The 24,677-nt window shown below is 38.6% G+C and overlaps 1 protein-coding gene across 9 annotated transcripts in view; it reads right to left on the minus strand.

The window, feature by feature from the left end:
* Positions 1-24,677, minus strand: part of LOC119647497 (mitogen-activated protein kinase-binding protein 1) — a 394,909-nt gene that overhangs the window by 76,752 nt on the left and 293,480 nt on the right. The window contains exon 1 of one of the 9 annotated variants that reach the window (XM_038048465.1): positions 5,258-6,049. The exons of 7 other annotated variants lie outside the window; for them this stretch is intronic. In XM_038048465.1, the coding sequence (XP_037904393.1) occupies positions 5,258-5,326 (69 nt within the window). In that variant the 5' untranslated portion in view covers positions 5,327-6,049. Of the gene's footprint in view, positions 1-5,257; positions 6,050-24,677 lie in introns of those variants that run through there. One more of the 9 variants, XM_038048481.1, reaches the window with a different exon arrangement.

The following is a 24,677-nucleotide window of genomic DNA, read 5'->3' on the forward strand; positions in this document are numbered from 1 at the left end:
AGTTAATTCATTATCCTTTTCAAATTAAATTACAAACTCAAACTGAAATACTCCAAATATGCATACTTTATTTTCAGGGTATTTTATTATAAGAGCGTGACAGTTGATATGAATTTCCAGCTTCAGCGCCCACCAGCAGAGGATTCAGTTGTGGTAGATGTAAAGAGCACAACAACCTCCCCAAAAGGTGAATTATTTAGTGATTTAGGGCTCCGTCGATATCCGAGCAATGTAAGCATCTACTTTGCTGTAGATGATATTGAATTGCTTAAAGATGCTTCTAGGTGTCGATATATAGATATTCAGGGCCCATTTCATGTCTCAGGCCGATAGCAAAGGTAAGCACGGCATCTTAGAGGTTATCTCGAAATGGAATTCGGTTGCTTCAATTAAATGACTAAATACTCGACTATGGGTTATGGAGACAACTCCCGCGTGAAATTTCTCTTCTTAAAACTTAAAAGCAATAAAAAGCATGAAGTATTATAGCCTATCAATGCAGCGATGGTGCACTGGTTAAAAGAGTTGGGTGTTAGCCTCACGATCTCCTTTGCCTGCGCTCAAATCCTGGTCATCATGGATGCTTATATTCCTCTTTGGAGTTGGATGAGAAGAAGAAAACCGAACACCACTTGTGAAATTCTTCTCGAAAGGCATTAAATCGTGAAGGAATATTTCGAGAATCCTAAACGGAAAAAATTCTAGATCGATCCAAATGAACCATCAACATCGCATCTATAATATACGTGTTTTTGCAACTTATAAAACGATTTCATATTTATACACCTGGTAGTCAGTATAAGGATTCCCTCTAGCAACAGGCATAATCGACCATTCAACAAATAGCGACATGATTGTAAATTCAATACATTTTACACATCACAGTATACAAAAGAGAACATGGGGTTTTTCTGAGCGTCGCACATTCAAGCAGATCGGCGATTTTCGAAATTCTATGTTCACCATAAAAGAAGGGTAATAAATTTTAGTGTCCAAATTGAAAAGACATTTCTCTACTATGCACATCACACAAGGTGCTCCCAAGTCATCGTACGGAAACTCCAACCCTAGTATGTCACGATCATATGTGAGTACCAAGGGACTTGATGAGGGGTCGATCCACGATAAATCCAAATTTTCCCAATGAAACCGACGGTTGAAGGATACTATGAATATAACATCAATTTGCGCTAGATCTTTACGGATTTCAAACAAACATTGTACATCTCCTTCGTAGAGCTTCGGGCTTCCACACAGTTTCGGTTCTCAATGTTTCAGTTTCATCATTATCATACTATCGCTCTGTAAGTGAGAAGCCTACATTAGCGGAAAAGCATAAAGACGAACACAAACATCCTTGACGACGGCGATTTGAACCCGAGGGTAACGAAAACCCGTCAAATATTATGTAATATAATATGTATGGTACTATACTAAATAATGCTTAGCTTTAACATCACTTCGAAAATCCTGTAAATTACAAAAAAGAAGCTGACTAATGCAAAGTCTCAGATAAAACTTTTATACGGCGTGAGTAGCAGTTCCTCAATTGATTCTGCCCTAAGGACTTCTTACCACACTCTACTCTACAGAGCTGAAGCAGGTTCTTGTAATCATCTCACCGAAATATACTAAACGCGAAACAAATATTTTTATATTTAGTAAAAAGTCCAAATTCATAATTTAAATGAAAAAAAGTATAATAATCAGACAGAGTCTGGCTTTGGTATATACTGGAATTGGCAGCAACTTTTTTTTATTTGGAATTCTATCTGAGTAGCAATAGAAAAGATGAAGTTTTACGGCCTATCAATACAGCGATGGTGCGCTGGTTGAGTCAGTTGGGCGTTAACCTCTCGATCTCATTTACCCGCGTTCAAATCCTGGTCATCATGGATGTCTGTATTCCTCTTTGTGCTGATCTCCGCTCCTGTGAGCTTAGCACCTGCACAGGTGAGTGAAATGATAATGAAACTAGGAAAAAACTAACAAGAACAAGGAAAAGACTATATGAATGCCGGGTCATGTATCTGATAATATTTTGGTGTATGCACGCTTCGTCTGGGGGCCTAGGAAGAACTTTGCAAACAGCTGAAAAACGATGCCACAGATCCAAAGAATAGATGGCCTAAGTATTTCCGGAGTATGAAATGAGTAGTATGCCACTCGGGGCATTCGAAGTTACAGATCTATGAGCGATACCATGACCGTCCGGTTGTGGATAAAATCCGGCTCAATAGGTTACGGTGGGCTGGTCACTTAATCCGTATGGATGAGGATGATGTAGCCCGGAAAGTCTATAAGGGCAATATCTATGGTAGAAAAATAAGACGAGGCAGACCCTGCCTAAAATGGAGCGATGGCGTAGGCCAGGACGCCAGACAGCTTTTAGGGATATCGAATTGGTGGACCTCGGTGCAAAACCGAGATGTCTGAAGTTCCTTATTAAGGCAGGCCTAGACCGAATACCGGTTGTTGAGCCGTTGATGATGGAGAAGACATATTCTTTTGACATTATGAAAATAATAACGTTTACCAATTCATGGAAGACCGATCAGGCTCAGAGATGCTTTCAGAAGAAAAAGACTATAAGATTGGTCCCATTCCTAGGAAAAACGACCAACTTCTTAGGTGATATATGTTATTAATTGGTAGCAAAAAAATGCCTACAACAAAAATGGCGACGTCACATCATTTGAAATTGTTTCGACATGTCAAGCAAGGTTATGAGCACTGAATACCAAAATATCAAGTCACTTGATGTAGAGCTGCTACACATTTTTACCAAAACTTTGCCGGTTGGCTGAAACAATCCTGGTAATGTGGATTGGCAGATTGGTTGACCAATGGTACACATTCATAACGGCGGCATTAGGCCATCCATGTTTAAGTCTAGTGTAAAGGGTGAAGCTGCAAAGGTTCACGTAACTGAATGCAGAAACGAACATACGATATCGTTGAAGAACCATTCAAAACTCTACATGACCATATTCTATCCAACAAAATTGTACACCCTCTTCCCCTTCGCCTTTATGAGGAGCCCCTTCAACCGAATGAAAAATGTTGCCAGTCCTTGCATGTAAAGGGTTTCATAGACCACAGTCTTGCCAAATTTCGTGACGATAGCTTCAGCTGTTTCCGAATAAATTAGGTGTGACAGACACTCATACAGACAGACGAACAGACGGAGAGGCAGACATTGAATCGATTTTAATAAGGTCTTGTTTGACACTAAGCCTTTAAAAGCACAGTTTGTTGCTATCACACCTTGCGTTGGCAGTATGACAACGAGGAAATCTATGATGGCATGGTATCGTTTTGACCAAAGGATCGGTAATAACAATCAAACTTCAAAGGTTTTGACCTAAAAATACGCAGTAGAATCTAGCATGGCATTTCTGCAAAAGATATGAATTAGGAATTTGGCCAGGGAGCGCTAGCCGCTCGGTGCTAATAACACCACACCAAAAATCTTTTCTTAATTCTTGACTACCTTACCTAATGATTCAATTGTTTGATACTATTGATCTTTGCTTTAAGGTTAAGTCTAAATGGTCCTTTCATAGTAGACGTGTACAATATCTATATTACTAGCAAAATTTATCAGCGATCCTTGTGAGATTTTCGCGGCGTTATAATTTGGAGATATAAACTGCGGTATATTATAAACAGAAAGTTTTGAGTTGTCGGGTGGAACTGATTCCCTTGTGGCGTTAAGCTATAACAAGTCAGAAAACCGGAAGCTAAGCGCTTCAGGTATGAAAGGTGTTATGTATAGCTTATATAAGCATATTTCAATGGGCATTTGTACCTAGCTCATACTGTTTATTCATTTTGTTATACCATTCAGTTTAGTGTGATACTAACATTCAAAGTCTTAGAATGTAATAAATTTTCACAAAAGTGACAAATTTCACCTATTATAACACTGTTAGTAATACTGTGATTGACTTGGTAGTATCATGGTATATAGTATATCCTTGATTACTGATGATTCTGGACTAAACTTGAGGGGGGTTCCCAGTCGATTTCTAAATTTCTTCCTTATAGTGAATATGGTAATATACTATTATTAACTTTATCTAAACAGATATCGGTACAGAGAGTATTTTGAGGCGTAGATACCATGCGTATGAACCACCAAACTCCTTCCGGACCTGCGCACTCCTCCTCTTTGCAACCAACGTCAAAACTAATATCAATACTAATCAATTAGATACTCCACACGACTATACCCGGTGAAAAGAAATCTTACACCACTCTTTTGCATGTACGGGGACCCCACCCTTTAAGCTCTGTTTCTGAACCACAAGGTTTTGAGATACAAGGTGTGACAGACAGACGGACGGGCTAACAGACAGTCAGTAAACCGATTTCAATAAGGTTTTGTTTTACGCAAAATCTGGGACCGGTCTTAAAAAGAACGCAATGGCAATTCACAAAAGAATAAAGCAACAACAATCCTGATGAACAGGTTCATCGAGGTGAATTACGGATAATTCGATCAAAAGGAAGCTGTAAAAAGACTTTTTATCTCCATTTGCAGAAACTTCCTTCTAGGAGCTACAATTTTTTTTGACTCTGCAAAAGGACCTATTCTCATATGACCTGCGGCTTGCTTCGTCAAACACTATTTTTGTTGATATCCGAAATGATAAATGTTCAAACCTTCCAGAAACGAGTTAGTGACTTTTCAGAAATAAGTTGCTTCATGTTTTTCACAATCTTCAACTTATAATGAAGTTCCATTAAGTTACGACATTTCATTCAGATTTAAACACGTGCCTATGATTTTGGATTTCATAAATACGAAGCATGCATGCGATTGGGAGTTGATGAACAACTTGTTAATGGGTCACTAGGGAAAGGTTAATGTAAATCTATTCTCGGCGAAAAGAAGCACATATTCCTTCGCAAATGAATGAATCCTTAATCCTTTTCCTATTAATGCCTACAGATATATCTAAAATTTTATTTATAATATTTTAATCGATGCTTCTTATTCAGAATTTCCACATGAAATCATATGTTATGTGTCTAATAGAGAAAAAGCACCAAAAAACGTTATTTCTCTTTTAAAAAATAGAGAAAAAACACATGTAAAACCAGTAAGCAGCGGATCTGAACTTTCATAATTTAAAATCTTTAACAGAATTTATTATCAAATCAATCCCGGAATCGGCAAACATGATCGTTATTTCAATTTAAACAAAACATTTTGGTCGATTAATAGAAAATACTTGTTTTTTAGACAAACCTGATAAGCAGCGAGATCGTCTCCCCCTCCATAAAGTGGAGTAGGTGACGAATTTCTAGGCGCGAACATATTCTAATCCTCTCTTGTTTCTCTGTAACCAATGAGTGTTGACTTTTCGCAAATATTCCAACGAACTCAAAAATTTATTATTATAACAAGTTTTTGATTTTTAATGATTCGATTTGTATTTTTCTCTCATCATTTTATTGAGTTGCTGCTTAATCGCATGACACTACATATCCCGTGGACGAAAAAAAAACTGCACAAACTCAATGTCAATTTCAATAAAGCCACTGAAGGAGTAAATAGATATCGTAATTGCACTGAAAATTAATTATCGATAGCACACAAAACGCAGATTATGGAATCACATGCATTTTAAACGACCGCTCGCTAATTGAACGTTTCCAGCACTTGATATCCGAGCCTACTTTATACACGCCTTCGTGTGGATCTGCAAAGCCAATTAAACTGACATTGATCCGTGAACACGTAATCGATATTTCACCGTAACTTGTGCTGATAAAAATAATTTCATGCGTAGATAACCAACTGTGACTGCAATTTCTCTTACTATCACTAAAAACAATTGGAATGGCACAGGTGTCTCCTTGAACACTTCAGATATTTATCTCGCTAGTAAAAGGTATTTAAAGATATATAAAAAATCCGTAATCCAAGACAATGTCGCGGCTAACGCTATGCGTTCAAATACACGGTTACTTCAGAACTAATTCAACATTAAACTTGGAGTATCTGGTCTCGAGACAAGCTCTCTGCCGCTCAGGTGTTGTCTAAATATGTGTAGAAAAAAAAATCCCAAGACTGGAGCCATTATAAACCGTCGTCTCCACTGTCCATTTTTTCACGAAACAAACAACAGACACTGGGTACGTTTCATATATGATTTGCTCCTATCTAATTCCACATCTGAAATGTTGACGATATGTGAATACCAACACACTTAACCAATCAGACTATCAACTCTCAGACTCAGCATGACGTTGGATAGTTCAATACCGCTGATACCGCTCAAAAGATCCATGAAACCGCTTAGGTTGTTATTAAGATACAGTGGAGAATCTCACGCGAAACGATTAGAAGACGTATGTAGAAGGAAGTAATATGATGCGCTGCGTTGTACGGTGCACTATTAAGTCTCTGATGTTACTTGAAAACGTAAGACTTCGATGAACTTCACAGGCGTGTAACTTTCACCTTTCGCACGAGCACGTTACTTTTGTAAGTGGGCACCGTCATTTGGTTACTCATTTTTTGGTTTTGGGTGAACTGTTTAACCCTTGTTTTGGTTTAATTTTGGCAGAAACACATAGCCAAAAAAATAGGGTAAAGCATATTACATAAAAGATTATTTAAATTTTTTTTCAAATCTGATAGAAAAGTAAGGATAAAAACCAAAATATCGCGTTATTAATATGTTGGCATGCTTATTCCTGGGTATCTTTTTATTAGAATTGACAAAGGACAATATCTGAAAAAATTTTGGAAAAGAAGGGTGAATGATTGTAGAATAGTTGACAGGAGAAGGAGGACATAAAGAAGGACGGTTTGCCCCAAAAAACCAAACATGTACAGAGGCAGGACGAACAGTCTCGGACACGATCAATACCAGGCAAACGACCACGCAAACGAATGAACGCTCTGGGATCATGGAATGTTAGATCCCTAAAAAAATCTGGTGCTGTCAAAGACTTGCTGAGGAACAGTCTGGAAAATTGGAAAATGGAATGGCTGTGAGATAACCGACATGAGGTCACACACAGTCTCCAAAAGTAGAAAGCTACCAGGGAAACGTGAATTCGGAGTCGTCTTCGTCGTAGATAAAAACTTTAATGCAGATTTTATCGACTTCAAACCTATGAACGATTATGTGCACTTCACATTAGAACAAATTAATGCGATGGGGACCCAAAAAAAAAACGGAAATTTCGTCATAACTTCTTTATTTCTCAATATTTTTACACCAAATTTTGATCACCTTCAAAGTATTCGCCTGTGACTACAATGCACTTCTCCAAACGATTCTTCCATTCTTCAAAACATTTTTTAAATTCACTCATCGGGATGTCCTTTAAGCCTTTCAGCGATTTTTGTTTCACCTCCTCCACAGCGACAAAACGCTTTCCTTTCATATTCCTTTTGAGTCTAGGGAACAAAAAAAAGTCACAGTGGGCTAGATCCGGTGAGTATGGGGGGTGGACAATCGGTGTCATGTCGTTTTTGGTCAAAAATTGCTTCACGGAAAGGGCGGTGTGGGCCGGCGCGTTGTCATGATGGAAGAACCAGTTGCCTGTTCGCCAAAGATCTGCCCTATTCTTCCGGATACTCTCCCTCAATCTTTTCAAAAACCTCCAAGTAGACTGGTTGACAGTTTGACCAACTCCGCGTGCACAACACCTCTGCAATCGAAGAAACAAATGAGCATTGTCTTGATGTTTGACTTCACTTGGCGAGTTTTTTTGGGACGAGGAGAGCCAGCTGTCTTCCAGTGCTTTGTTTTGGAGCCATATCCATAGCACCACGATTCACCACCAGTAATCACCTTGGAAAAAAATTCAGGGTCCTCTTCGGGCTGATTTTGAAGCTCAAAGCATGCCTGAAATCGACGCTCCCTTTGCTCGTCTGTGAGAAGGCGCGGGACGAATCTGGCTGCAACCCTTCTCATGTGCAGATCTTCGGATAAAATTGTCTAAATTAAACTCCATGACATTCCCGACATCTCACAGAGTTGATCAATGGTTCGGCGACGGTCTTCACGAACGAGGGCATTGAATTTGTTTTCATCAGTTCTTGATGTTGAAGGGCGTCCTAAACGAAGTTGGTCTTCAATAGACCTTGCTCCATTTTTAAAACGTGAAACCATTCGTAAACTCTGGTTTTACTTAAGGCAGCGGTCTCAAGCATTACAATAGTTTCCGCGGCCGACTTCTCCAACAGGAAACAAAATTTCGCAGCCGCGCGTTGTTCTCGACAATCTGCCATTACGTTTTCGCCGAAATGTAAAAAGTTGTTTTTTTTTAAAAAATCTCACAGGCGAACCGATGCACTCAGAGCGACACAACTTCGCACACTGACGCAGGCGGCGTAATACTGATATGTGGTCAAACAATAGGTTCCCCCACTCCCCCTCCCCACCACAGCGTAATTCCCGGAACTTATGGGTCCCCCCCCCGTATATGGTTTGTCGACATACACGCCCCAACTGAAGGACGGAAAAGGATGACGAAATCAAAGACCAACTTTACGATAGCCTGGAAGTGACATCCAGCTATTGCTCGGCGATTTCAACGTCAAGGTTGGGAACGAGGAGACAATGGAGGAACGACCAGGAGATACAGTCTCCAGAATATCAAATGACGACGTCCAACGCTTCGTTAGCTTTGCAAGTAGCAAAAATTTAATTGTAAAATCGACATACTTTGCCCACAAGCGCACTCACAAAAAGACATTGGCGTTTCCAGATGGTATTACCTTCAACGAACCAGACCACGTTCTCATAATCAAAAGATGGTTATCCAGCATCCGCGACGTGAAGTCATATCGAGAAGCAAGCTAGGGTGCCGAATCTCAAAGACCCGCGGAATGAAAAGCAACCCACTTCGAAAATTTGAGGTTAAAAAATCGATTCACTGTCGGATCCATATTAAAACCATCCTTTATAAAAGCAAAAACGACGCAATCATTAAGGACGAACCTCAATCTCTTATATATAATTCAATCACAAGAACCTACAACAATTGGTCGAGCATAATGGAAACATTGAACCGCAAACATTGGAAGAAATCGAGTCAGCAATCAAAACTCAAACAGGTCGGAAACCGGAAATTTTTATATAAGAATTTTTGGCTATACAATGTTTCCACTTATACATAGCTCGTAGTGTACATACGCTACTTTGAATAAACCCGATTTTAATTTCAATGTGGCACTGACATTTTGTCTCTTAGTGGTCGGTTATATGACGCGAAAGAAGCATCTTTTAATACTATAACATTGTTAATAACAGTCGGATTTTTACCAAACTTTCCAGTATGATGCCTCCTATCAAAGCCTATCACAGTAAATATAAAAAAATATAAAAATATACTATTATTAACTTTATTTGGGCTGTTTTCGCAACGGAGATTATTTTGGGGCCTAAATATTATGTGCACGGACACACCATAATTTTTTTTCAGAATTTTAGATTGGGTAGTTCCTGAGAACGGGTCCTTGTCCCACACTCCTGTCCTTTGCAACTATGTCATAACTCATATCTGTTTCAGTACTAATCGAGACCTTTCATTTGATACCTGACATGACTACATATATTTGGTGAAAAAAAATTCGCCACCCCTTTTTTAGGTATAGGTTAAAGTTCAAAGTTCAGCAAAAATAATTCACCAAATGCATGGGGATTTACAGTTCCCATCTTCCCATCACATTTCGTCTGAATCGGTACAGTCATTTCCAAGAAAAATACGTGTGACAGAGAGACAATGAATCGATTTTAATGACAGTGAAAATGAACAAGGCGTTAGGTATAGATGACATCCCCCGTGAACTCATCAAATTAGGTGCTCCATGGATCTCGAAAGCTACCCATAATTTGGTTCTTTTCAGCTGAGACCAAGGACGGTGATTGAAAAGATACTTCCACGGTTAATCTCCAAAATCTTCTTGAGGAGAATAAACGCCTTGACCTCGAGTAGCCGGGTAGTACAGGATTAGGAGTGGTAGATTATATGGAACGAATGTACGAACGAACGAATGTACCAGAAAAAATTCTTTCGTAGACTTTGGGCTCTGATGGATTTCCTCCTGACGGGCATGGTTGCTTGGAAAAGTTTCTCTTCTCACGGAAACTTGACTTGAAAATTACCGCAAAACTGATACGCCTTACCAGAATGACAATGTCTCACTAGACAATGCAGGTTGGAATTAATCAGAAACGTCGGGTTAAAGCAAGGAGATGGGCTAGCATCTCTACTGTTCAACCTGGCATTGGAGCAGGTTATACCAAAGTTACTTGTCAATGCGAATGGTACACTATTCTATAAGTCCTATCAAGTCGTTGCATATGCGGATGATATAAATATCATGGGACGATTTTTATAAACCTCGACAAAACAGCAAACGAAGTTGGTTTGCGAATCAACGAAAACAAGAAAAATATGGCGTTAACTAAAAAAATTACGTACCCCAGACAAAACTTGAGGATTGACGAGTACCATTTGGAAAATATATAGAGGTATCTATATATACTTAGGATTACAGCTGACGAAAAATGAAAATGAAGTGGACGAAACTAAACGCCGAATTCTGTTCGTAAGCAGTGTTCTACTCGTTCCAGCCGATTTGAAAAGCCAGCTGCATACACAGAAAAGCAAAGCTCCATATATGCAAATCGATAATAAAATCTACGCTATACTGCGGATGTGAAACATGGACCCCACGAGCTTCTGAAAAACTGATGAATACCTTCGGGAGAAGGGTTCTCAGGAGAATAATAAGAGTTTAACGAGAAGTCGGCCAATGCCGAATCAGATACATGCATGAGTTGTATTAATTATTTGACGACACTGAAGTCTCTAAAATAATCAAACTTCGAAAGTTGCAATGGGCAGGCCATGATCAACGTATGGATGATACTTGAGCACCGAAAAAGGTATTCGAAGGACGAACAGAGAGGTGAAGACTGGTGCAAAAGCCTCGAAAGCACTGAGCAGATTTTGATGACAAGGACAGCGCAATGCAAGCTGAATTGAGGTGGCTAGAGCAAGGAATAGGACTTTCTCAGTAACATTTGGTGCATGCATTTATAAAAAGAATCTTATGGATCCTTTTATCACTATAAACGTTTGACACCATGATCCAAAATCAAAACAATAGTCTGAAGTAATTTTTATTAATCAAGGTTTTGATTTTTTTCTGCTTTTGGCTAAAATAATTTTTATTGACTCTGCATTTCAAGAACCAACTGTTCCCTTCTTCGGTACGTACAATCTGAAGTAATGTGCTGGAGACGAGCAGAGTTGGTTCCCACAACATTTTGAATGCAACGCACTGAAGGGGGAAACAGTTAATTCTCAAAATACAGTACCCATAAGCAATAACAATTCTGAAATTCAAAAACAGAAGACATATTCTTTTCTTAAGGCTAAGGAGTGGCTTGAACCTGATACTTTGAATGCTAAGCGAGTTAGAGTCCAGAAACTGTCCAAGTGTCAGCATCAGTTTTTTCGAATGAAAACGAAATTCTGATCGTGACTGACTGATAGTTATTGTGTCAGTTTTTGACATCACACCTCAAACAACAATGATGTCAAGTACGAATTGTAGAAACATCTAGAGTATTCCCCAGATTTAATTCCCTCTGACTTCATCATCAATGGTGCTACAATCGCTATAAGGTCTAGGCCTGCCTTAATAAGGACATCCCAGTTTTGCACCAAGGTTAACCAATTCGATATCCCTAAAGGCTGCCTGGCCTTCTGGCCTATACCATTGCTTCATCTGAAGCGGGGTCTGCCACCGATTCCTTTTTCACCATAGATATTGCCTTCCCAGACTTTCCGGGATGGATCATCCTCAACCTATTGAGCCGCATTTTATTCGTGACTAGACGGTTGTGGTGTCGTTCATAAATCCTGTTCTTATATAGGCTGTGGAATCATCCATTCTCCGAACAAAAATTCTTCGGAAGATCGCAGTTCTTGCTAAAAACACAAGTCTCCTAGGAATATATAAGGAGAATTTGGGGTTCTTCTTATCGAAAGACAAAACTTATTACACCACCAGATAAATCCAGTTCAATCGCTTTGCAGAACTATGCAGAACTAAATGATCGAGGCGAAAGATACGATACCCGGAAGATATCAAGATCTAAACCGTGGTGAATCCATAACCTCGTTTTAATTGAAATAACTATTGGAATTGGATCCTTTCTAATATTTTAAACCATTCTTCAAAGAAAAATTATGTTTGATACTACAATCACGCTTAACGTCCATCTATCCAAGCACATATTCAAAAGATGAAGTTGCATGCCAACGGCGATAACACTTTCCTCTGGAAGAACATGTTCATTTCTAGTGCACCGGCTACGCTCATCTGTTTATAAATCTATTAGCGTGCCAGACAGCTGGTTATTAAAATTGGTTAATCAATGTTTTTATACCCAGCGGATGTGAATGTACATAAAACTCCATTAGGCATCTTCCCCGTGCAGCATGTACAGCACAGATTGCATGCTTTTCCGATAATAACGTAAACCTAGATAGATAGATACTTTCATCTCGATTCTTCAAAAGCTTAAACCTACATAAATAATATGAATCCAATGCAAAGAATAGCTTCGTCCAATTTTCTTTAGTTTTCAATTTACCTGAGAGTTCCTATTTTATGTAAAATACGTTTTACGGTGGCGTTGTAAGTATGCATAATGAAACATTTTTCATCCAATGAATGTGTCTTTTTTTTCCTGAAACTTTCTCCCTAGACAATGCGTTCTCTGAGGTATGTAATATGTATGGTCGTATCTAGATGCAATCAAATATTTAAATTTGATGCTAATTAAACGAAGTAAAAGATGTTGGGAAAAAGATTTAGAGCTAAGTGTGGAGGTTGATTACATTCCAGCTGTTGTTCAAAAATTGTTTAATATCAAAATATCAAAGAGGTGGCATATGCATCTCAATGCGTGAAATTGATTTTTGATTGACCTTTCTTGAGGTAATTAAATTGAAGTTGAGCATGTAGGTGCGGTTTCACACATACCAAAAGATAATTTGAAAACCACATTTTGAGGTCAATTGAGTTTCAACCCAGACCTGAGGACCTGGTCAACTCTTTCATCATCTATTTCAAACATACCTAATTTATGGAATAAGGGATGAAGAACGAAAACCTGACGTAGGATGTAATAATAATGTCCGCTAAGGAGAAGTGGCTTGTGTACATTATCAAGACGTTGAAGTCCCATTTCGGACAAGCTCAATATCTCCGAAGATAGATCCGTGTCCTTCCGATTGTTATCTGTTTTTGCTAAGATAGCATGACATCAAGATCCTCATCACCGCCATAGCGAGTTAAGTTTGAAAACTTCGCTCATAAGCGGAGAGCCCTGAGTGAGAAAATTCCTCTATCATTATTTATGGTGACACAAAAGAATAAGAGGTAAGATAAGGAATTTGTTTATTTAAACCTTAAACAAATAATAGCAGGTGAACTTCTCCAGTAACGATACAGAGCTTCCAATGGTTTGAAACTGCGTCCCATTTCCAGTAGTGTTCAATTCAGCGACTCGAAATTTTTGCGGAGTTAGCACTGGGCCCTAGTTTCCAAAATGGAGCAAAAGATCCGGTCCATTGTATTAAGATCCGGCAAGTAGGGCAGCCATTTCGCAGATGCGATCGAATCCGAAAAGTAGGTCCTACACCAGCACAGACTCATTTTCGATCTTTTGAAATGTCCAGTTTGCACCGCCATTGCTGTTGGTCAGCCAAAAGTGATATGACGGCTTCGAGGATGTATACCTGCTGGCAGATGTTGAGTCCTTGATGACGAAAATGAGGCAACTCTTATTATTATTGCGGCCTAGATCTTCCCCCACCGCGAATTTTAGCGGTGTTCAACAATGAACAAAGGGTTGTATGCCTGCCTCACGGAGAGAAGTTTCTCGCCTGTCAACACGATCCTCGATGTGCGAAGCAGCGAAGTTCCTATTTGCATCTTCTAAACTGGAAGTTCCTGTTTTCAGTTGTAAGAACTCGCATTATTACGAGACTGTATGCAAATCATTCCGGCTTCCCGAGTGATTGTTTGCATGGAACCCTCCAATTTCTTCCCGGATGAGATAACGATTGATCGGAATTCAATCATCTGGCATTTGCCATCTGGTGATCATCATAAAAAACTGCTTGCATCGCTTAATTATTTCAGAGACTGTCCCCGGATCAATGTCCAACGCGTAAAACATCTAAATCTGAGAATATTGACTTGAAATTTGGAAATCAACTACTGAAACGCAGTAAAAAAGAGAAAACTGGATTTAACTACAAGTATAAAGAGGAACATGGGCAATCCAACTACGAAGCACGCCCAGAAAGTAAGTGAATTCAAATTGTGTAGATTTAAGTTAGTTACTTTTCAACAAAATTACCATTCATTTTGATCCAGGTTGTGAGATGGAGGATCAACTTTTTGATATCTCCTTAAAAAAGTCTTCCGTCAGTTCCTTCACCAACTTCCCCAACTCTAACTTCATTTCTTCGTTCGCTAGAAATAGTTTTCCACCAAAGATACCTTCAGGGAAGTGAACAAATAGAACTCGCGGGACTGCAAAGCCTGGTTCAAAATGTCCCATCCACACAAATTCAGGAGTTCAGTCAGTCAAAATTATGCCTTTATGGCCCCAAAAATGATGGCTTTGAATTTTTCAGCGGAGGATGAAAAGACTTGACGGCTCTGTTGAGACTATCTTTTGATTTCAAGCGTGTAGGGACCCACCTCCATAAACAGTTTCAACCTGACTAAAAATATTAACCCGAATGTTGTTTCCCCTGCCAACGAGGAAACAGGGCGGGTACTTCAAGAGATGATCCTGATTATTAATGAAGATGGGTAGACTTCCAAACCTCTAATCACATGAACCTGCCACGTTGAGGGATTGTACAGACTGATGAATAAGGACTAATTGCAATCTTTTATCCTTATGCAATGATCGCAATAAGGGCTTTTCGCAGAATTCAGATAGCCAACTGATAAGAAATCTCCAGATTCACTCTAGTGACGAATCAACATCAAGGAAATGCGGTGTCTGTCGAGCCGACGTCTGACACCGTCGAACAATTCCTGAATTCCAAGCGAAAAGCCATTAAACAAGGAGAAACTGGTTTCAACACGAAGAGATCTTCTGGGAAGATTGCATCAACGATCCTATATATTATAAGATAGTTTTCGTTCTAATGCGAAGACGTCCTTATTGGTTGTCTGCTGCGTTGCGCCTTCGCATACGTACTACTTTGGATTGTGAAGTACCACGATTTTTGGGTTTGGCCCATGTAGTGAAGGAGGCTTAGCTTTGAAGTTGTTAGGACGGTTCAAGTCAATTAAAGGTAATACAGATCTGCATAGAATATGGATATTTCGTCGAACATCTACTGTTAAAACGAAATCCCAATCCGAGAATTTTTCCGGATGTAAACGTGAACGCTCTTATTCTCGATCGCATTCTCAACCCAGATCGGAAAGTTTTCGTCCCCAAGATATATGCAGGTATCACTGGAGATTTAATGCCGAAAATGATTTGAGCTGTTGGGGGGTGGCTTCTCCATCAAATAGAAGAGCTAGCCAGTACATTGATTTCGAAACCCCTTAACAAAATTATAAATATCCTGCGATTGACAACGTTCTCGAAATTATCAACAAATAAATCAACAAGCTAACCAGTCATTTGAGTATAATTCGCTAGAAGTTGGTCTGTGCAGGAGCTACAAGGAGTGCTACTGATTGCCAGCCAGCAGCCACTTCAAACGTAGTCCGAGCAACGAACTGCGTCATTCACATTCTGAAATTAACGGGATGAATGTGGAGGATAAGACGTCGATTGAAATTTCGGAAAACTGAAGCACGTCCCTGACCGGACTTACAGCCTTCGGAAGGGCAATTTTAATCCAGAAAAACTTTACTTAGTTGATTACGACAGCAAGATCGCAGTTTAACAGGTTTAATTTCCTTAGCAAAATAGGAAAGGATTGCACAGGGATATTATTTTCACGTGGAACCAACACAGAAACACATGTCGGCACAGCCAAAATCCATGTCTCGATTTCATCTCACCGAGGTCGAGGTAGCCATCAAAGCGAACAAGGCCATTCCAAATAACGAATCGGAGGAGCCTGTGCAGCACGAGTAACTTGATTCATCATACCGCCAAGCTGACAATATAATCGACGACCAAAATCAGGACTCGAATCAGGTTGCATAGCAGAATGCAAAGAAGTCGGAATCAACAAGGAAATACAATCTCAGACGCAAAGATGAAATAAGTTTTGTAAAAAGGTATACCGACCCGAAACCCGGAGAAGCTCGGACGCAAAATTATTTCCGTGATGAACAACCAATTCAAGCCACTTATCGGTTTTTAAACTTGGAACCTGGGGAGAAACTACAAAGGGAATATCAAGGGATACAAGGCAAAACTCGTAGTCGTAAGCGTTAAGCGGACCGCGAGCATCGCCGTTAAGAAAATAGTAATGAGACTTGACTTGATCAGGGCTAAACTTTCCAATGTAGCCTCGACGAAGCCGCATCTGAAGTTATAGGTTGCTTTCCTCTACGGCTTGCTGGAGAAAACCCTTTACATACGCTAGCCTGAAGGGTACAACGACGTGAGCAATGGGGTTTGCAACTCAAACATAGTTTATATATCCTCAAACAACTGCTAAAATCATTACTTCACGGATACGCTAAAGGGAGTCAGGTGAAGCGATACCGAATAAGAACAATTTGAAAGTCAGAAGTTCAAGTGTCAAAAGTTTTGTTTGTATCAAATATACAAACAAACCAAATTGAATTTGTTTTGTTGCAAGCAAAAACCTAAAAACAAAGATACAATTGTAATGGTCAGAGATTTCAGCATCCCCTCAAATAATGCTGAACTATTTTTAGGGCAGCAGATCGAATGCTTGAGCGATGGCTCAAACTTCATTGCATCAGGGAGCCTACAATCGACGAGTCTTGAGCCGCTTCAAGTTAGAGGAAGTAAACGCGAAGGCGATTCCGGTCACTCCACAACCAGGAGGGGGCAGAAAATTGACCTATCACTGGCAAAACGACTCAATACATTGAAAATCCTTTCAAAATTCATGGGAGTGCAGGAAACAGGAAGCCTAGTCGTTTATAGTGATGCTGGGTACATTTTGAAGGAGTGAAACGTTTTAATTGTCCTCACGGTGACTGCTGCCTTATTCTTATACGAATTACGGTGGAGTATTCCATAAAACCAAGATTGGTAACTTAAATGCTGACCCTCAGCAAAGTCATTACGTCTTTTAGTGGCGGACAAATCTATATGCATAGTGATCTTACTTGGTTCGATCGTGAAGTTCAATAGAGTAAGTCATATTTAAAGTGGTACTTATTGGAGTAATAATAAGCAATAAGGTTTGCGTTGTCCATTTCTCGCTTATCGATAGGATCTATACATAGCACGTGAAAGGTGGTTTGTAAATACCGAAAACTAGACTCTTCTTGATAATTTGAAGGATGCCCTGATGTACCAATTTTTGCGAAATCTGTATTTATACTTTCATAAACAGGACATTAAAAATTCAATTCAGGTATTTAAATAAGGCAAAATTAAAAGGGCTCCTGATCGCGGCCATCTGTCGTCGCAAAAGATTACGCAATCAACCAAAAACAGCCCTCGTAATAACAAAAGGAACATGTACACCAACGACAAGCAAAAACGTTGGTGAAAGAAACGATTTGAAGCTGCGCAAAGGTAAAAAAATAAAGAGTTGCTCTATTATTGATGGTTATCTCTATAGTTCGCAAATAACCATATTGAATGGAATAGTTACGGAAAAGCGAATTGTCGAAATCACGGCCAAAACTTGGCTGGGAAGTTTTAATCCATCCAAAATACCATTTATTCTGGTCTCTTCAGAACTTCTTATAAGGAAAAATTCTAGTCGAAAAATGATTGTAAAGAATTCTTATGAGAATTTTTTTCTCAGAAACCGCAGAAGTTTTATGAGGGTGAAATTAAGGCTCCATGCAGCTGATACCGAAAGATCATAATGGACAATATTGTGATCAAATCTGTTTATTTAAAGTAATAAAAAAAATAAAAGAAAACTCAATCAAAACACAGGGAAAAAACTTTGTTATATGTTTGAGCTCTTAAAAGATATTTTAAAGATAAACTAGAAATAGACATGTATAATTATTTACATAATTATCTATACTGAAAAGACGCATGCATTTATGGTATATTGCAGATAGCTTTCTCTCAACTGATATATATGTAATTTTGTCAGTTTTTCTACGTGTCTATCCCACCTTTTAGAAAATGGACAACGACCTTCAGTGAAAGGTTTTTTTTCCCAAGGTAACAAACTTGGCACTATGCATCACTTGTCAATAATATTCATAGATTTTATTCGAATGCAAAGACTTTCTGTCAATAATAAATTCACGTTATTTTTTACTGTCCCTTCGTCTTTTTCATACATACATATGTATTAATTTCCTCTCGAAATTATAAACAAACCATAAAAGAAGTCATGAAAGTTATTGAAAGCAGTAGCAAGATACTCGTAGTTTGGAGTTGTTTTAGTCGCCACCATCTCCAAGCATAATAATAGTTGATGAACGATGTGATAAAGATAAAAAACTTGTTGGATACATATTTATGAGATCTTGTAAAGCCCCTCAATAGATGTTAGCACTGAAAGTATGAATTAGTGAAAAAATAAACTATGAATGTGCCCTTCTCTTTTGATTCAAAAGATATCACATGCACACATGAATATTGTATGCAAAGCTACATGGATGAATTCTGTCAGTTAGGCTTTTTTCAATTGAGAGCTGACAAGGGAAGACAAATTGTTGATACTCTTGGAAATCACATTTTGTAATTTTTCCTGAGAAGAACCTTGATCTAACTTTTAAGGCATAGCTCAAAAAATAGGTTCTTTACTATTGGAATAGCATTTGAGAGATGCGAAAAATGAAAGTGAGTCGAAGTGTCTGCAAATAACTTTTAGTTTCTCAAAATAAAACGGTCGTAAAATCAAAGTTATGGTAAAAACATCATCTGAAACACCCCGGAATATAGCTTGACCCAGCTAGAAGTAGGATAAGTAAAGTTATATTCAAAAGGAATTTGAGTATCCTCAATAATCAATCAAGCACAACCATCTTTGGACTAATAGTTATTGACCAAGAAATCGAATTTAGAATTCGACGTAGGTTCTGCCAAACCATCAAATATCAATTCGCTACAGCGACATCTATCTAAAATTGTAAGATATATCTCAGGTGTCCAATTCTATTCGGCAACGCTAGAGAAGTAAGGACAATAGTCTAAGAAATAACGTATTTCAGTAGTAAACAGTTAGCCAAACTAAAAATTACTCCAATAATAAAGTAAAGAGTTTGCAGAAACGAGGTAAAACTATTGCCTTTCGTTTTCATTAATCTGAAATCAAAAGCTTCCATTTAATTTATAAATATTACAACCTAGTAGGAATTCCAAGAATTAACTTGTTAATAACGTAAAGTAGTACTATTAAACGTAGCTATCAAACCTCCATGACGAACGAGGATTGGAATCCGAAGTAATAAAGTCGAGAGGTTGACGTTCAACCAACTCCGCCATCGGACCATCAACCCAAATAAAAACGAGAAAGAATCATCAGAGGAATGATTTCAATTCCTAATCCGAAGAATGCTTTGAGTTTACCAAAAAATCAATGGAACTTCCGGAAATTGCAACTTTTCTAGACTTGCCGCCAGTAAAAAAGACATAATCTATTGCTCCATCGGTCCATATCCCCCCACTTATGAGTGCTTCTTGATGTAAGATTTCTGCGAACTGTTTTCCAAAATTTTAGACGCTGAATTTACAGTGTAATTATACAAATCTGGCTTCTTGAAATCCGTTGAAAAGAGGTACAGCGAAACTATTCGAAATTGGGTTTTCAAAGGAAAAGGAGATGAAACGGTTTGATGGAGAAGGGAAATAGACTTGAAACGACGCGAGCCGTATGGTTTGGATGAACGGCCACATTGAGAATGACTGTGACGAACAGTGTAGAGGACTATCCCGATCAAATAGTCAGTTATATTGAAATTTTAACATTATGTGCCGCAGGTTTATTGAAACGAAAAATAGAATTTAGTTTACACGGTTTAATGCTTTGTTAACGTGAGTGATATTGGTTAAGTTAAAGGTGATGGTAATGTCTAAATAAAATAATTTACTTAACAGTAGGAGGAGTTGAGAAGCAGGTTCTTGGCACCAGAGATATTTTTAGTTCCCACAGAAGACAACTATTTGATAGTTTTGAAGATTAAAGTCTTATCTTCATTTAGTAAAATATCGATAAAGCTTGAATTCAGACGAACTTGCATGTACACGATATCCTGATGTAAACGACGAGGTTATCAACATATTGGCAGAACTTGATGCAAGAATTCTTCTTTCACCTTACTTTCATTTACTACAAGAGCTGGTCCAAAGGTATTTTTCCGTATATGTGGAAGGATGCTAGTATTATACCCTTACACAAAAAAGGCGACAATAAACGGGCCAAAAACTATCGACCTATATCCATCCCTTCCTCATTTCCCAAAATTTTTAAAAGATACGTGAAAGACTGCCTTCCGCTTCGTTTCGGTCACCTCATTGTGAAAGAGCAGCTCGGGTTTCAGCATGGTCGCTCAACTGTGAACAATTTGTTGGAAGTCACCAATTTTGTTACGAAGTCACCAAATACAAGAAACGACGTCTATACAACCTATACTGACTTCTCCAAAGCTTTCGATTTCATTGACCACTCCTCGCTTCTCACCAAACTCCAATCGTATGGATTTTCGATAAGTGTTCTCTCCTGGTGAAGATTATACTTAGATGGTAGAGTGAATCGTGTCTTCGTCAGCAGTACCCCAAAGGTTCGTCCTTGGTCCATTTGTTTTCATTTTTCGTGAATGATCTCCCTTCCTTGTTTACCTGTTCTAGCCTTTTATATGCAGATAAATTGTTTTCATTCGTCGGCTCGCCAATTGATTAGTGCAGCCTTCAATCAAACCATGACACATTATCTCAGTGGTGCGCCCGTAGCAAATTGTCTTTTAATGTGAAGAAATGTTACTTTTTATGCTATTCACTAAAAACTTCTCCCCCGAAATCCATTTATTATCTTGATAATCAGCCTTTATAGCCGTGATTGACTCTTACAAGTACCTATGTGTGACTTTTCCATTATGTCGATGTACTTAGCCGCGCTTCCAAAATGTTCGGCTTTATCCTTCGTTTCTCGTAGCACAAAAAGGAGATTTACTCGATGCCTAACCTTTGAAAAGAACGTTCCCTACTCGACATATCCTGAACGTCTGGCTTTCCTTAACCTGACAACTCTGCAATCCCGTAGATCTTTACCTTTGACATGTGTCCTTATCGAACTTTATAATGGCTTGATGGAGAGCGCTGTAGTCTCCAAAATTCTTTACCGTTACCCATCACACAATATTCGCAACCTTAATATTGTTGAGGGTTCCTTTCGTGAGGCTCTTGTGCTATTTCAACTCCCCCTTGCCCGGACAGACATGGGATAGTAACTAGACCGATTGTCACGAAGATTGGTTAGAATACAGTCTGTTACATAAGAGCGTGGTCACTGTTACACGTAGATAAAAAATCAGAGCGTCTTGTTTCTTTTTCTATGACATAGAGGGCACCTCAGTCCTGCATTCTTTTTGTAAAAAGTCAGCAATCTGGCAAATTTAGTCTTCAATTGAGTGGTTTTTCGAAATGAGTTGTGTTTACGCCTCTCGTTTTGAGGCAATCTTTCTATGTTTGCATGAAAAAGGACCCAAATTAACGCAAACTGCTGCTGCGAAATATATGGGAAAGTCGAAGCAGTTCGTTAGCAAGTGGATAAATCGCTATAAAAAGGTCGGTAACGTTGATGATTTTCTTGATCGCGGAAGTGTAAGCAGTTTCAAAAAAAGACGAAAAAAAGATTCTCGCATTGTTCTCGAAAGATCCAACTTTGACTTTACGTGGAGCTGCTGTGAAATTGAAAGCAAAAGGTGTTGACATATCTTACGGAACGATTCGCAGGCACTTGCTTGCCAAGAAACTGAAATATCGCAGTACTTTGGTAAAACCAATGTTGAGTGCAAAACACGTTGAAAAACGAGCGGAATTGGCGAAGGAAAACTTGGACCGCGATTGGAGCAACGTAATTTTTTCTGATGAATCCTCCTTCTGGGCATTTCCGAGCATCAAACACGCCTGGGGAACCTCCACCAGTAGGATGCTTCAACGGACTGTTAAACACCCCGTCGTCAAGGCCCATGTTTGGAGGTGCTTCTCAACCAAAGGTTTCAGTACTTTGTTCTTATTTACCGAGAATTTAAATGCCGAAAAAATGAATAAAATATATCAAAAGGCTTTGTTACCATCTGCTAAGCAATGGTATATCAAGAAAAATGAAAGCTGGATCCTTCAAGAGCACAACGATCCGAAACATCGGAGTCGAGCGTGTAGCGAGTGGAAGGCGCAAAACGGAGTTGTCACTTTAGATTGGCCATCTCAGTCACCGGATGCAAATCCCACAGAAAATGTGTGGGCTCTGATGAAAATGCAGCTTCGCAGATGAGCCATGTAATTTTGATCATGGAGGTCTTTTCCGGTAGAATATGCCGAAAAACTAGTGGAAAGTATGCCCCGACGGTGCTAGGCCATAATTGACAATGCAGGAGATTGGACTTGCTACTGAGGTATTTGCATTGAGTATTGACGACCAAATTATCAATAAATTTGCGAATTTTCGAAAAATCAATTGTTGTTATTATTTAACAGTGACCACGATCTTATGTAACAGGCTGTATGTGATTTGTTGCTTTCTTTACATACAGCAGTGACGGCATTTTGTGTTAAGTTTAAGGGGGGAGGGAGAGACTCCCCATACATGTGAATGGGTGGGGGCTCAAAATATGACCATCAAAAAGTGTGACAGGTTTCGTTCTCAGAATCTACCCAACTGAACCTACCCAAACCTAAAAAAATTACAGTGGTGTATCTCCATGAAATCTAGGCCTTATAATACATCCGGTTCCGATATCTGCACAAATAAAGTTAATAATAGTATATTTTCACAGTTTAGAAATTTACACGGCAACCGCCCTTATGTCCATCCCAGAAGTACAATATTTGGCATGAGTGTAAGGGATAACCTAGCGCCCAATCTGGTCAAGTTTGAAGAAAATCCATCTATTATTAACAAAGTTATAGGAGGTGAAACTTTGCCATTTTTGGTGAATATCATGAGCTGTCCTTCTTACTGGATGGAAACTTTTTTAGATTACTCGGTTCTCACCATTGCCACTGGCTCAATTTTCAATATTATTTTACGAAAATTTTGCATAATATTCGGAAAGTATTGCTAAAAAATGTACACAAGTTTAAAAAAGTCGGAAACCAGAAATTGGCACTTCAGTTATGAAAGATTTTGTTGATTTTTTACGTATGAATATTTGGATACACGATGGTTCCATTTATGTATACACAGCTCATAATGTATATACGTACTATTTACCCGATATTCAATTTGATGCGTTACTGACATTATAGCTCTTAAATAGTAATAATTTGACGAGAAAGAGGCAATTCTTATCCACTATAACTTTGTGAATAATAGTAGGATTTCCACCAGCATTATTTCTCATACTGAAAGCTATTTTACTGCAATTTTACGGATCTGTGATGAACTTAAGGGGGTCCATTAAATTCTCAAAATATAATTATATACTATCATTAACTTTATTTGAGCAGATATCGCAATGGAGAATATTTTTAGGCCTAGATGCTACGTGCCTGGGCTACCATAGTTTTTTCAGATTTTTCGGTTTGGTTGTTTCCGAGAACATCTTCAAATAATTGTCCAGTGCTTCCTTTTTAACCAACGTCAAAGCTAACATTTGATTTTAAAAGCATTAATCGAGACTAAATAGCTACATTCGGTGCAAAAAAAACATTGCGTTCCCTTTTAGATGTATGGGTAATTATGAATTAGAGACTTTCAATTCAATATTTCACAAAACCCTTACCAACCAATGAATGTAAAATCGTATTGTTCATGATTCCATAATTTCATTTTCATGTAAGTTACATTGGCAAGTACACAAGCAGACAGTGTCATTATGTACCCAGTAGACAATGAGGCTTGGAATACCTCAAAAAATCATTAAACAAAATGCGGCGTATTGGAAGCCATTTCCCACTTTAGAAACACAAGGCTAGTAGTAACACTCTCAATATGCTTACAGAAAACGAAACCAAGTTTCAAATGTATGTAAAAATTTTAACGGCTTATTTGAAGTTTATCCTTTGACTGCAAAATTAATTGCGTTTCAAAGTATCCAGTTCCTCTGCAAAGTTAGTCTCACATTTTACATCCGCTCCAGTACGAGCAGCGCTAGTGATTTATTTATCTTTCTCAAAACGTCTGTTTTAAAAACTTAGAAAAAAAAAACGCTCCGGTGATTGCTCATCCCTCTTTCAGGAAATGAGCATCCGCAATTTTTCCAAACAATTTGGAAGTCTAACGCCGTTCCAAAGGACAAATTAGACAGGAAAGTCATATCCTTCATCCAAACTAGACGCAAAAAATGTCCTCGAATC

The sequence above is a fragment of the Hermetia illucens genome, chromosome 1 (assembly GCF_905115235.1).
Source record: "Hermetia illucens chromosome 1, iHerIll2.2.curated.20191125, whole genome shotgun sequence".
In the NCBI taxonomy this organism is placed as follows: Eukaryota; Metazoa; Arthropoda; class Insecta; order Diptera; family Stratiomyidae; genus Hermetia; species Hermetia illucens.